This window comes from Bombina bombina, chromosome 1, assembly GCF_027579735.1.
Source record: "Bombina bombina isolate aBomBom1 chromosome 1, aBomBom1.pri, whole genome shotgun sequence".
Taxonomy (NCBI): domain Eukaryota; kingdom Metazoa; phylum Chordata; class Amphibia; order Anura; family Bombinatoridae; genus Bombina; species Bombina bombina.
This window is the reverse complement of record NC_069499.1, coordinates 396,857,170-396,871,060: the sequence shown is the minus strand read 5'-3', so window position 1 is coordinate 396,871,060 and position 13,891 is coordinate 396,857,170. Positions and strand designations below refer to the sequence as shown.

Genomic DNA, 13,891 nt, shown 5'->3' with positions numbered 1-13,891 from the left:
ATTTTATTTAATTAATTTATTGATAGGGTAGTGTTAGGTTTAATTATAACTTAGGTTAGGACTTATTTTACAGGTAATTTTGTTATTATTTTAACTAGGTAACTATTAAATAGTTCTTAACTATTTAATAGCTATTGTACCTGGTTAAAATAATTACAAAGTTGCCTGTAAAATAAATATTAATCCTAAAATAGCTACAATATAATTATAATTTATAGTGTAGCTATATTAGGATTTATTTTACAGGTAAGTATTTAGCTTTAAATATCAATAATTTATTTAATAAGAGATAATTAATTTCGTTAGATTTAAATTATATTTAATTTAGGGGGGTGTTATTATTAGGGTTAGACTTAGCTTTAGGGATTAATACATTTATTAGAATAGCGGTGAGCTCCGGTCGTCAGATTAGGGGTTAATAATTGAAGTTAGATGTCGGCGATGTTAGGGAGGGCAGATTAGGGGTTAATACTATTTATGATAGGGTTAGTGAGGCGGATTAGGGGTTAATAACTTTATTATAGTAGCGCTCAGGTCCGCTCGGCAGATTAGGGGTTAATAAGTGTAGGCAGGTGTCGGCGACGTTGAGGGGGGCAGATTAGGGGTTAATAAATATAATATAGGGGTCGGCGGTGTTAGGGGCAGCAGATTAGGGGTACATAGGGATAATGTAAGTAGCGGCGGTTTACGGAACGGAAGATTAGGGGTTAATAATATAATGCAGGGGTCAGCGATAGCGGGGCGGCAGATTAGGGGTTAATAAGTGTAAGGTTAGGGGTGTTTAGACTCGGGGTACATGTTAGAGTGTTAGGTGCAGACGTAGGAAGTGTTTCCCTATAGGAAACAATGGGGCTGCGTTAGGAGCTGAACGCTGCTTTTTTGCAGGTGTTAGGTTTTTTTTCAGCTCAAACAGCCCCATTGTTTCCTATGGGAGAATCGTGCACGAGCACGTTTTTGAGGCTGGCCGCGTCCGTAAGCAACTCTGGTATCGAGAGTTGCATTTGCGGTAAAAATGCTCTACGCTCCTTTTTTGGAGCCTAACGCAGCATTTTTTTGAACTCTCGATACCAGAGTTAATTTTATGGTGCGGCCAGAAAAAAGCCCGCGTAGCGTTAACAGCCCATCTACCGCCAAACTCCAAATCTAGGCCTTCAGAAAAAACGAGGATTGAGTCCTTATTGAGGTGCGCAGGTATGAGATGCAAAGCACATAAACCAAACCCAGTCTCAGGGGAGGCAAGGTAATACCACACCACAGGCCACCCGATCTAACGGCAGCACTCCCAAAAGTAGGATAATGGCAAATATCTGTAGAAGCAGAGAACAGAAAGAGGCGCCTTATGGGACAGTATCGTAGTGTCGCTAATATGCAGATAGAGGCAGACAGCACACACAGATGGAAGAATACTCACAAGTGAGGCGGCATAAACGTATGCCAAACTAGACAGGACGGAACCTTAGTCGCCCGCCAGACGATCCAATAGGAGAAAGACTCTCACGTTCCAGTGGTCCAATCCGCTACGGCGGACAAAGGCAGACGTCAGGTGCCCACAGCGTCTTATTTGTAGTAGCCAATCTGGGCTTGAGTCTGCTGTGCACCTGCAAAAAAGCCGCGTTCAGCTCCTAACGCAGCCCCATTGTTTGCTATGCGGTAACCCTTCCTACGTCTGCACTTAACACTCTAACATGTACCCCGAGTCTAAACACCCCTAACCTTACACTTATTAACCCCTAATATGCCGCCCCCGCTATCGCTGACCCCTGCATATTATTATTAACCCCTAATCTGCCGCTCCGTAAACCGCCGCTACTTACATTATCCCTATGTACCCCTAATCTGCTGCCCCTAACACCGCCGACCCCTATATTATATTTATTAACCCCTAATCTGCCCCCACAACGTCGCCTCCACCTGCCTACACTTATTAACCCCTAATCTGCCGACCGCAAAGCGCCGCCACCTACGTTATCCTTATGTACCCCTAATCTGCTGCCCCTAACACCGCCGACCCCTATATTATATTTATTAACCCCTAATCTGCCCCCCACAACGTCGCCTCCACCTGCCTACACTTATTAACCCCTAATCTGCCGACCGGACCTGAGCGCTACTATAATAAAGTTATTAACCCCTAATCTACCTCACTAACCCTATCATAAATAGTATTAACCCCTAATCTGCCCTCCCTAACATCGCCGACACCTAACTTCAATTATTAACCCCTAATCTGCCGACCGAATCTCGCCGCTATTCTAATAAATGTATTAACCCCTAAAGCTAAGTCTAACCCTAACACTAACACCCCCCTAAGTTAAATATAATTTAAATCTAATGAAATTAATTAACTCTTATTATATAAATTATTCCTATTTAAAGCTAAATACTTACCTGTAAAATAAATCCTAATATAGCTAAAATATAAATTATAATTATATTAGAGCTATTTTAGGATTTATATTTATTTTATAGGTAACTTTGTATTTATTTTAACCAGGTACAATAGCTATTAAATAGTTAAGAACTATTTAATAGCTAAAATAGTTAAAATAATTACAAATTTACCTGTAAAAGAAATCCTAACCTAAGTTACAAATAAACCTAACACTAGACTATCAATAAATTAATTAAATAAACTACCTACAATTACCTACAATTAACCTAACACTACACTATCAATAAATTAATTAAATACAATTGCTACAAATAAATACAATTAAATAAACTAGCTAAAGTACAAAAAATAAAAAAGAACTAAGTTACAAAAAATAAAAAAATATTTACAAACATAAGAAAAATATTACAACAATTTTAAACTAATTACACCTACTCTAAGCCCCCTAATAAAATAACAAAGCCCCCCAAAATAAAAAAATGCCCTACCCTATTCTAAATTACTAAAGTTCAAAGCTCTTTTACCTTACCAGCCCTGAACAGGGCCCTTTGCGGGGCATGCCCCAAGAAATTCAGCTCTTTTGCCTGTAAAAAAAAAACATACAATACCCCCCCCCAACATTACAACCCACCACCCACATACCCCTAATCTAACCCAAACCCCCCTTAAATAAACCTAACACTAAGCCCCTGAAGATCATCCTACCTTGTCTTCACCATACCAGGTTCACCGATCGGTCCAGAAGAGCTCCTCCGATGTCCTGATCCAAGCCCAAGCGGGGGGCTGAAGAGGTCCATGATCCGGCTGAAGTCTTCATCCAAGCGGGCCAGAAGAGGTCTTCCATCCGATTGAAGTCTTCATCCAAGCGGCATCCATCCGGAGTGAAGTGGCAGCATCCTGAAGACCTCCACCGCGGAACATCCATCCTGGCCGACGACTGAACGACGAATGACGGTTCCTTTAAATGACGTCACCCAAGATGGCGTCCCTCGAATTCCGATTGGCTGATAGGATTCTATCAGCCAATCGGAATTAAGGTAGGAATATTCTGATTGGCTGATGGAATCAGCCAATCAGAATCAAGTTCAATCCGATTGGCTGATCCGATCAGCCAATCAGATTGAGCTCGCATTCTATTGGCTGTTCCGATCAGGGTTAGTGAGGCGGATTAGGGGTTAATAACTTTATTATAGTAGCGCTCAGGTCCGGTCGGCAGATTAGGGGTTAATATGTGTAGGCTGGTGGAGGCGACGTTGTGGGGGGCAGATTAGGGGTTAATAAATATAATATAGGGGTCGGCGGTGTTAGGGGCAGCAGATTAGGGGTACATAAGGATAACGTAGGTGGCGGCGCTTTGCGGTCGGCAGATTAGGGGTTAATAAGTGTAGGCAGGTGGAGGCGACGTTGAGGGGGGCAGATTAGGGGTGAATAAATATAATACAGGGGTCGGCGGTGTTAGGGGCAGCAGATTAGGGGTACATAAGGATAACGTAGGTGGCGGTCGGCAGATTAGGGGTTAAAAATTTTTTTCGAGTGTCGGCGATGTGGGGGACCTCGGTTTAGGGGTACATAGGTAGTTTATGGGTGTTAGTGTACTTTAGAGCACAGTAGTTAAGAGCTTTATAAACCGGCGTTAGCTAACTACTGACTTTTTTCCTGCGGCTGGAGTTTTGTCGTTAGACATGTCTAACGCTCACTTCAGAAACGACTCTAAATACCGGAGTTAGAGAAATCCCATTGAAAAGATAGGATACGCAATTGACGTAAGGGGATCTGCGGTATGGAAAAGTCGCGGCTGAAAAGTGAGCGTTAGACCCTATTTTGAGTGACTCCAAATACCGGCGGTAGCCTAAAACCAGCGTTAGGAGCCTCTAACGCTGGTTTTCACGGCTAACGCCAAACTCTAAATCTAGGCCAGAGTGATCCCAGTCTGTGTCATTCAGCAAATTGGTTCTGCCACAATTGTGAGTACAGCGATATTATATAATTATATAATTATAATATATATATATATTTATTATTTATGTTTTGATCTACTTGATTGCAAAGGGCTGCAATGCGCACACACACACATATACTGTATATATGTCTATAAGTCTATATGTATGTACATATGTATTTATGTGTTTATATGTATATATATATATATATATATATATATATATGCCTGCAAATACATAAATACACATATAAATACATATGTGCACACAAATGTATATTTATTTATATATATATATGTATATATATATATATATACACATGTATATGTATGTATCTCTGTGTTAAAGCCCTTTGTCTGTCCTTTTTTCTAACATATGAGACCTCATAACTTTTTTGTGTAATATTTTTTAAAATAATTTTTATTAGATGGGGTTATTATGAGTGTAATGTATTTTTGATGTGTTTTGTGACACTTTTTTGTTTTGCAAAATGTTTAACCAGAGCTCTGAGAATGTGGTAATCGTTATAGCATAAATCACGACTGCGCTCAAGCATTCGCGTCTACTTTTAACTTGTAATACAAGTAGGGTTGCCACCTTAGCCATGTTTTCCTGGACACTTATGAGTTACACATGCTGCAGGGTTTGCAGGGAGGAACTTGTATTGTGCTGATCATTAGCACTATTCATGTGATGTCCAGAGGCTCAATACATGTACCCCCGCTTACCCTGCAACATGTGTAACTCATAAGTGTCCAGGAAAAGATGGCTGAGGTGGCAACCCTAAATACAAGCAGAGAACCAACACGCGCAATCACCTGCGATAAACCCCTATTTGCCCATGCATAACTGTTAGTGCTCCAATTGTAATGTGGTTGTTTATATTTTATAACATTATTATACCTGCCATGTACTATTAAAAGGAAATTATTACTTTTTGAGGGTTTCTTCTTTCAAGATTAGTTTTAATATTTTTCCATCAGTCCAATGGTAATTATTGGGGATCTACCCATAATGCATTTTATTAACATGTATATATATATATATATTCCTTTATATGCCTTATAACTACATTTTACTTGAATAAGGAGAGTGCCCCTGCTCCTTAAAGTTGGACACCACCATATTTATAACTAATGTATTTGCTCCAAAATCTGTGAGTACTTGGAATTCCTTAAAACATTTTGGGCTATATTAGAAGTGGAGCTTGTGTTCACATTGCTAGAAAGCATTACGCTCACAAGAACACGCTGACGGCATTGGAACCTAAGTGCATTAAATAGGGTAAGTAGTGCAGCGATTGCAGCATTTGTAAATATATATGTATATGCTTATATACTGTACATATATATTTATCTGTTAATATGTGTGTATATGTGTGTGTATATATATATATATATATATATATATATATACAGTATATATATATAAATATGTATATAAGCCTTTTGGATAAAGAGGTCCAGTGGATTTTCATACTGGCCTCTAAGATGGGAACTAAATTTATATCAGGGTCCCTGAAATAAATGGAAATACAGCTATGGAGATTTGGAAGTACTACCAATATAATTAATTTGGCTCAATATAGAACATTGTTTTTATAATATCCATCTTAGTATTTATAAGCAGCCACATTGTAACTCTTGACTTACCAGCTTTATGTAAACAACTTTAAAATATTGAACCATCATGTTACAAATTTTTGACTGTATTGTACAGTCCTGACACTTATTGTTCTTTGTGCCCCTATCTAATCCTTTCCGATTGAATGTAATATATACAAATATAAATAATTTTTGTCACTTTATTAAGTGGCTCCCTATCACTATACTCGCAAAAAACATAACTCTTCACTTAACTTTTATTGTTATAATATTGTTACATTACATTGTTCAGATGTAATATTGTTCTTTTATTCTTATCACTGTATGTGTTGTGTTTTGTACAGCTACGTTTAATAGTGGGGCATGCATGTATAGACAAATAGATTTTGTGGTGCCAATACATTGATTATATACAAACAGAAGGTGTGTTTCAGCCCTTCGGCACCATCTATACCTCCCACTATCTTTGACAAAGCGCCAGCAGGGCGTGAAACATGTCAGATGACGTAACTGACAGTGTTTGTTTGTTTGCGCCTGCACTCCCCTATGTGGTCATGTGAGTTTTAACTGTTTCAAATAATAGTTACTTTATTTTTATCTACGTATATTGTGCTGTAACTGTGGATCTGCAATTTACTATTTGAGACATTGTCAAGCCTATTAAAGAAGAACTTTAAGTTTGTATCTAGATGTCTGTATATCCGTCTGTCTTTCTGTCTGTCTGTCTGTCTGTTTGTGAATGTGTGTAAGAAATAGCTTTTTTGTGTCACTTTAACTCGTGAAAATATTGGCAAAAATTATCAAATGTGTGTATGTTCTTAAAGGGTATAACATTTTTTTCAAGAAACATAAGTGTCATATACATTATATATATATACAGAAACATAAATAAACTACTCCTTATATTACCATTGGGATTGTAGCAGTAGGCATCCCATGTTTCACTCTTGTTTAACCGAAAGCCATAATCAATTATCCCTTTTTTTCCAAAGCCACAATTGAATGTTGGTTTTACTATGGGGTAACCAACTCTTCCTTTATGTAACCAACCTGCAGCACAAACATGGAAACCTAAAAGGAAAACACATGTATTATTTAAAAAAAATGGAGTATTTTGCAGATCTCACAGTTTTTCCCTTACTTTATACAAGAACTTGATAGGGTAAAATAGTGAAATAATCCAACAGTTATTAAACCAGGACAGTCTCTTTGTTGATTGGCTGGATAATTTCAGGGTACCTTTTGGACAGACAAGACCTCAGCAGGAGAGGAATACATTATAAAATCATAAACCAACTTAGACACCTACAAATTAAGAAATCCATATATTTCCAAGAAGGGAATGGAGATATCTGATATAGGACCTAAAAGTTTACTTTTATCCCTGACAAAGTGCCCCATTCTAGTCATGAAATATTTGTAATATGGGACAGGCTGTTGGCCCAATGTATTTGCCTTTTATACTTATTTAACAATGAAAGTAAAGTTTTATTTTATGCATCAGATATCTCCATTCGCTAAAAAACATATGGTCTGTGCTACTATAAGGACTGCTTGGTGTTTAATCTGTTATCCTGTGAAGCGAATACAGGACTTGGAAAACAGGCACCTGTAGAGTCTAAGTGAATGCACGTAAGCTAAGAGCGAGAGGAACATACACATTGCATCCATCTGAGCAAGTTTGCGTATATCCTGGCGTACGCTCCGATGCTTCTGATCTATCAGCCTAGGGAAAGCCTGGTTCTTTCTCGGTGCGGCGGATGCCGGTACAGCTGATCACTACTACACACGGAAAGCGCACTTTACCTACAAGTCCGATTGGAAGAGCTTGCAAGCTATACCACTCCCCCCCCAGTGACATCAGACGCCACAGAGAGAGCGGTCTGCCTTTTTGAAAATCTCCTGGGACACAGAGCCGGTTTGTTTCACTGCTACATGCTCTATCCTGGCAAGTGATTTAAAATCTTACTTTTTGGAACATATCACAGTAAGAACTAATACGTTTACTTTACCTTTTGCATGAAGGATTGTTTTGTTCACTTTGCATTTTCCTGGACCGAGTGCAGTATCTAACTGTGTTTCCTCCTTGCTTCTGAGAGAGACTTTTTTCAGCTGTTTCTCTTTTCCATTATGTTTTGACACACTGCCTTAGACATGTTATAACTACTATTAGGATATGTGCATATATGTTCTAGCTTAGGTCTATATACAATCTAGCAACCTGATTAATGTGTGTCTTAGGTATTATTAGATTTAGCAGCATACGTATGCTTTACAGATATCCTGCAGGCATTTGTTACCTTAGACGTAAGGTGTTTGTATATATATGGTGTTTACCTTATTTTGTGTTGGTTTGAGTCAATGCAGAGTTTTTCACGAAATGTGACAAGGGATTATAATTAATAAATTTATTTTTGTTATGAAATAAATTCTCTGTGTGCCTTTATTTCCCTTACTTTATCAGACCATTAATATATGGTCTGATACTATATCTCCCTGTATAAATTTAATTTCATTACTGATTAAGGGTGGCACCGAAATTTATATTATCAGCAATATTTTCCATTCTCTCATACACCCCCATTTATATATTTTTCAATTTCTGAGGATATCAATAGAGGATTCTTTTTGTCCTTTTCTAGTCTGAGATAGAGTGGATTGCTGTAGGAGCGAGTTATTTGCCCCTATTTCTCTTCCCTTTTTTCCCCTCTGTATTTTGACTCTTTCCAATATAAAATATGGCATATGTTTTGTCTGATGATTTGTGGGAGGCCGAATTGAAAGATTCTCTTGCCAATGATAATGTAGTTGGAGAGGATAATGATGAGGAGAACATAACAATTTTCAGTGCATTTAGGAGATATAGATACCTCCTAAATCGACAATTGAAAATTAAAGCTGAGAATGCTAGCTTAACTAACTATAAAGAAAAAAAGATTATTCCAAGAGGTTTACGTCTATCATTAGATCCAGGTGCAAATACAAGGGAGGATGAGGAAGGTGATTCCTTTGTAGAGGATTGGAACGATAAATTATCCTCGACCTCCCTTGATTTGATGGAAATGATGATACAAAGAAACATTAGACGACTTGAAAAAGTCAAAAATGAGGCTGAAAAGGCTCTTTTGAAAGTTAACACCTTTGAAAGTGATCTCAATTTTGAGAAACTTAATGCTGAGACAAGTACTAATATTATTAAACTAAAATCTGACATTAAAATGAGGAAATGTAGAAAACTTAGAAGGGATCAGGAGGACTATAAAAATGGAAGGGTCTATGTATATAAGTCCCAAAAGGGGACCTATGACTCAGGGACAGATGCGTCTGACTCTGAGACAGGGCCCTCAAAAAACTCCCCTGGCATAACTTCAAGAGAAGGAAGAGAAGGACTAGAAGAGGCAAAAGGAAAAGATCCATTTGGGAACCCCTCAAAGGAGAAGAGATATCAGACCAGACAGACCAGGGGGAGAGGGGATCATTATGTTCAGAACAGAGGGAGATACAGAGGGAGGGGAGCACGCAGGGGTTACTAGAGAGCCCACCTATGGATGAGTTACAAATTGTTAATCTCTCATCTTTCCCTCTGAATCTGGCACATGTTGATCTCCTTAAAAAGGGTCTCTCTTTCTGCCCTACAGCTAATATTGATAAATTTGAGGTACTGAAAGATTTACATCTATTTGCTAGGAAAATTGTTTTATCTGTGGTAATGAAAAATAGAAACTCTAACACTTTGGATGCTAATGATCAGCTAGCTTTGAGAGATTTGGAATCTCTATTAGATGATAATGATCAGGAGGGTCCTACTAATGAATCCCAGGACAATCCTGCTATTTACCAAAAACCCATTTTTAGGTCCAAATCCTCATACATGCCTTCCCTTTCTTTAGTGCCATCTGTCAATCTCTTTGTGAAGAAAATGGAAAAGGAAATTGACACGATGATTCCTTTTAAGACAGATGACAATTTGAAACCCAGAGAGAGGAAAGCTTTGAGGGAACCTTCTGGAGCCAGGGGGTTGGTGATCAAACCGGCCGATAAGGGCGGAAATTTAGTCCTTTTGGATGAACAGCTTTATGTAAATGAAGCAAAACGCCAATTGAACGACAAGAACCAATATGTAAGGTTGGATCACAACCCCCTGGCACAGATACAGAATTCTCTCTTTAAACTTCTAAATGAAGCAAAATGTAGGGGAACCATAGATCAGAAAGAGTTTAAGTTCCTGGTCTCTGATTTCCCTGTAATGCCTGTTTTCTATATTCTCCCGAAATTACATAAGAACTTGAAGTGTCCCCCAGGAAGGCCTATTGTGTCAGGGATTGGCAGTGTCACTGAGAAAGCTGGGGAGTATGTAGATAAATATTTACGTCCATTCCTTTTATCTTTAACATCATATGTTAAGGACACAGCGGATCTTTTGAGGAAACTTGATGGAGTGGTAGTAAATGATAATACACTGCTAGCTTCTCTAGATGTAGAGGGGCTATACTCCTCTATTCCTCATGATATTGGACTTCAGGCAATAAGGAAATTTTTGGAAACAAAAGGTCCCCTGTTCTCAGAACATTCTGAGTTTGTTATTTCTCTACTTAGATTTGTCCTTCAGAATAATGTATTTACGTTTGACGGACAGATCTATAAACAGATACGGGGAACAGCTATGGGGGCAGTGTGTGCCCCCACCTACGCCTGCCTCCACTTGGGGGCTTGGGAGTCAGATATATTTGAACAACACAGTGACACCTTTAATAATAAGGTGTTAATGTGGGTAAGATATGTGGATGATGTTCTTGTCCTATGGGATGGGAGTGTAGAAGAATTTCATGATTTTGTTCATGAACTGAACCATAATGACAGGAACATCATCCTCACATCAGAGACAAACAAGACCGAACTAAACTTTCTTGATATTACTATTAAGAAGGAAGGTTTGAAGATAGTGACAGAAAATTTCAGGAAAAAGAATGCCACTAACAGCATCTTACATGCTGATAGTGGTCATCCTGTCCATCTGATTAAGGGTATTCCGTATGGACAGTTCCTCCGGCTTAGGAGAAACTGTTCATCACTAACAAAATTTGATATACATGCTGCCCTAATGAAAGAAAGATTTCTCAAAAGAGGATATTCCAATAAATGTCTTAAAAAAGCTTTGTGGAAGGCACGAAAGACTCCTAGAGACCACCTGCTGTATAACAAAAAATCAAAGCCCAAAGAGACGCAAATTAGATTTATCACTAAGTTTAATAATCAATGGTCCAATATTAGATCAGCACTAGCTAATAACTGGCATATACTTACTTTGGATGACAAGGTTAGAGATTCTATTGGTGAAAAACCACTACTCACAGCTAGAAAAGCACTAAGTTTGAGAGATCACTTGGTTCAGAGTCAATTTGTGAGAGGGCCCTCTAATGCTGATTGGCTAAGAAGGGACAAGGGAATAAAAGGTAGCTATCCATGTGGGCACTGTGTGTACTGTGCCCACATGGATAGCACCAAACAGTTCTTCACTTCATGTGATAAGGTCTTTGACATTAAATTCTTCTTCAACTGCAAATCTGAAGGGGTAATCTATCTTCTTCGCTGCTCGTGCCCGGTCTTTTACGTTGGAAAAACCAAAAGGTTAGTAAAGGACCGGGTACAGGAACATCGGGACGATATCCTTCATGAAAATGACACAAATGTGGCAAGACACTTTGGCATGTTCCATAATGGAAGTGTAGAATCTTTGAAATTTACTATAATAGACAAAGGGATAACTAATGGTAGAGGTGGCAATAATGATAAAGTTCTATTACAGAAAGAAACAAAATGGATCTATAAACTTAATACTAGATACCCAGTAGGACTTAATGATAAATTAGAGTATGCTAGTTTCTTATAGTCAGTGGACTCTCCCACTCTCAGACAAGACATGTGCTATATTTGTAAGGTGTCATCAATTTTTTTTTGTGGTAATAAGTGTTAGAAAGCTGAGGAATTAGGCTTTTTCTTTCACTAGGATTGTAGTGTATAACTAGAATCTTCACAACTTTACACATAAGGTTTTTGTATTTTGATAATATGCATATCCAAACTGAAATATGTTTACTTATGTGAATACACCTTTAATTAATTAATTACCCCAGGTGGGGGAAGCACACCTGAGGAATGTCAGGTGAGCTTTATCTTAAGAGGAAATCCGGTAAGGATCCATTCAAGCCCTGATGAACCCCTGTGAAACACACTGGATGTGGGGGTGAAACGATCGTTGGTTTGTGTTTTTAACACTGAAGTGTTTTATTCAGGAGCAGGTTGACTAACTCCTGTTTACAAGAACTGTCTAAGGTTCTAAGGTCTATGGGACACGCATAGCCTTTTATACCTTTCTACTGCCTGCACTTTATCTGCATACCTGTTTTTATGTGCTGACTACAAGGAAACATGCTGCTAAAAAACATATGGTCTGTGCTACTATAAGGACTGTTTGGTGTTTAATCTGTTATCCTGTGAAGCGAATACAGGACTTGGAAAACAGGCACCTGTGGAGTCTAAGTGAATGCACGTAAGCTAAGAGCGAGAGGAACATACACATCGCATCCATCTGAGCAAGTTTGCGTATATCCTGGCGTACGCTCCGATGCTTCTGATCTATCAGCCTCGGGAAAGCCTGGTTCTTTCTCGGTGCGGCGGATGCCGGTACAGCTGATCACTACTACACACGGAAAGCGCACTTTACCTACAAGTCCGATTGGAAGAGCTTGCAAGCTATACCACTCCCCCCCCAGTGACATCAGACGCCACAGAGAGAGCGGTCTGCCTTTTTGAAAATCTCCTGGGACACAGAGCCGGTTTGTTTCACTGCTGCATGCTCTATCCTGGCAAGTGATTTAAAATTTTACTTTTTGGAACATATCACAGTAAGAACTAATACGTTTACTTTACCTTTTGCATGAAGGATTGTTTTGTTCACTTTGCATTTTCCTGGACCGAGTGCAGTATCTAACTGTGTTTCCTCCTTGCTTCTGAGAGAGACTTTTTTCAGCTGTTTCTCTTTTCCATTATGTTTTGACACACTGCCTTAGACATGTTATAACTACTATTAGGATATGTGCATATATGTTCTAGCTTAGGTCTATATACAATCTAGCAACCTGATTAATGTGTGTCTTAGGTATTATTAGATTTAGCAGCATACGTATGCTTTACAGATATCCTGCAGGCATTTGTTACCTTAGACGTAAGGTGTTTGTATATATATGGTGTTTACCTTATTTTGTGTTGGTTTGAGTCAATGCAGAGTTTTTCACGAAATGTGACAAGGGATTATAATTAATAAATTTATTTTTGTTATGAAATAAATTCTCTGTGTGCCTTTATTTCCCTTACTTTATCAGACCATTAATATATGGTCTGATACTATATCTCCCTGTATAAATTTAATTTCATTACTGATTAAGGGTGGCACCGAAATTTATATTATCAGCAATATTTTCCATTCTCTCATACACCCCCATTTATATATCTCCATTCACTATTTGGAAATGTATAGATTTTTGTATTGCTTCTTTTTTGGGGCTTAACAGAAGCAACCCGCATTTAGTTAGGGCCCGATGATCTAAAGGTCTCTGAGCTGATGAGATTCTATAAGAATGCTCACCAATACTTCTATTTCCCTGGTGGGATTATTTAAAGCCACTTTCTATCCTGAAAACAGTATGTCTTGCTAAGCGGCGTATACTGCATTTTCATATGGGAAGGTGATGCATACACTACAAAAGTGCTCAATGAAAATCATAATTTAATAATCACACAAAACAAATAACTGAACCATTTTCACAAAAATACACAGGAAAAAATGTATTGTTAAAGGGATAGTAGAGTCCAAATTAAATGTTCATGATTCAGATAGGGCATGTAATTTTAAACAACTTTCTAATTTATTTTTATCATCAAATTTTCTTTGTTCT

General features: G+C 38.3%; 1 protein-coding gene across 1 annotated transcript in view; it reads right to left on the bottom strand.

Moving 5' to 3' along the window:
* TNFAIP6 (TNF alpha induced protein 6) overlaps positions 1 to 13,891 on the bottom strand; it is a 131,966-nt gene that overhangs the window by 37,851 nt on the left and 80,224 nt on the right. The window contains exon 3 of the mRNA XM_053689893.1: positions 6,846 to 7,007. Within this exon, the coding sequence (XP_053545868.1) occupies positions 6,846 to 7,007 (162 nt within the window). The remainder of the gene's footprint in view (positions 1 to 6,845; positions 7,008 to 13,891) is intronic.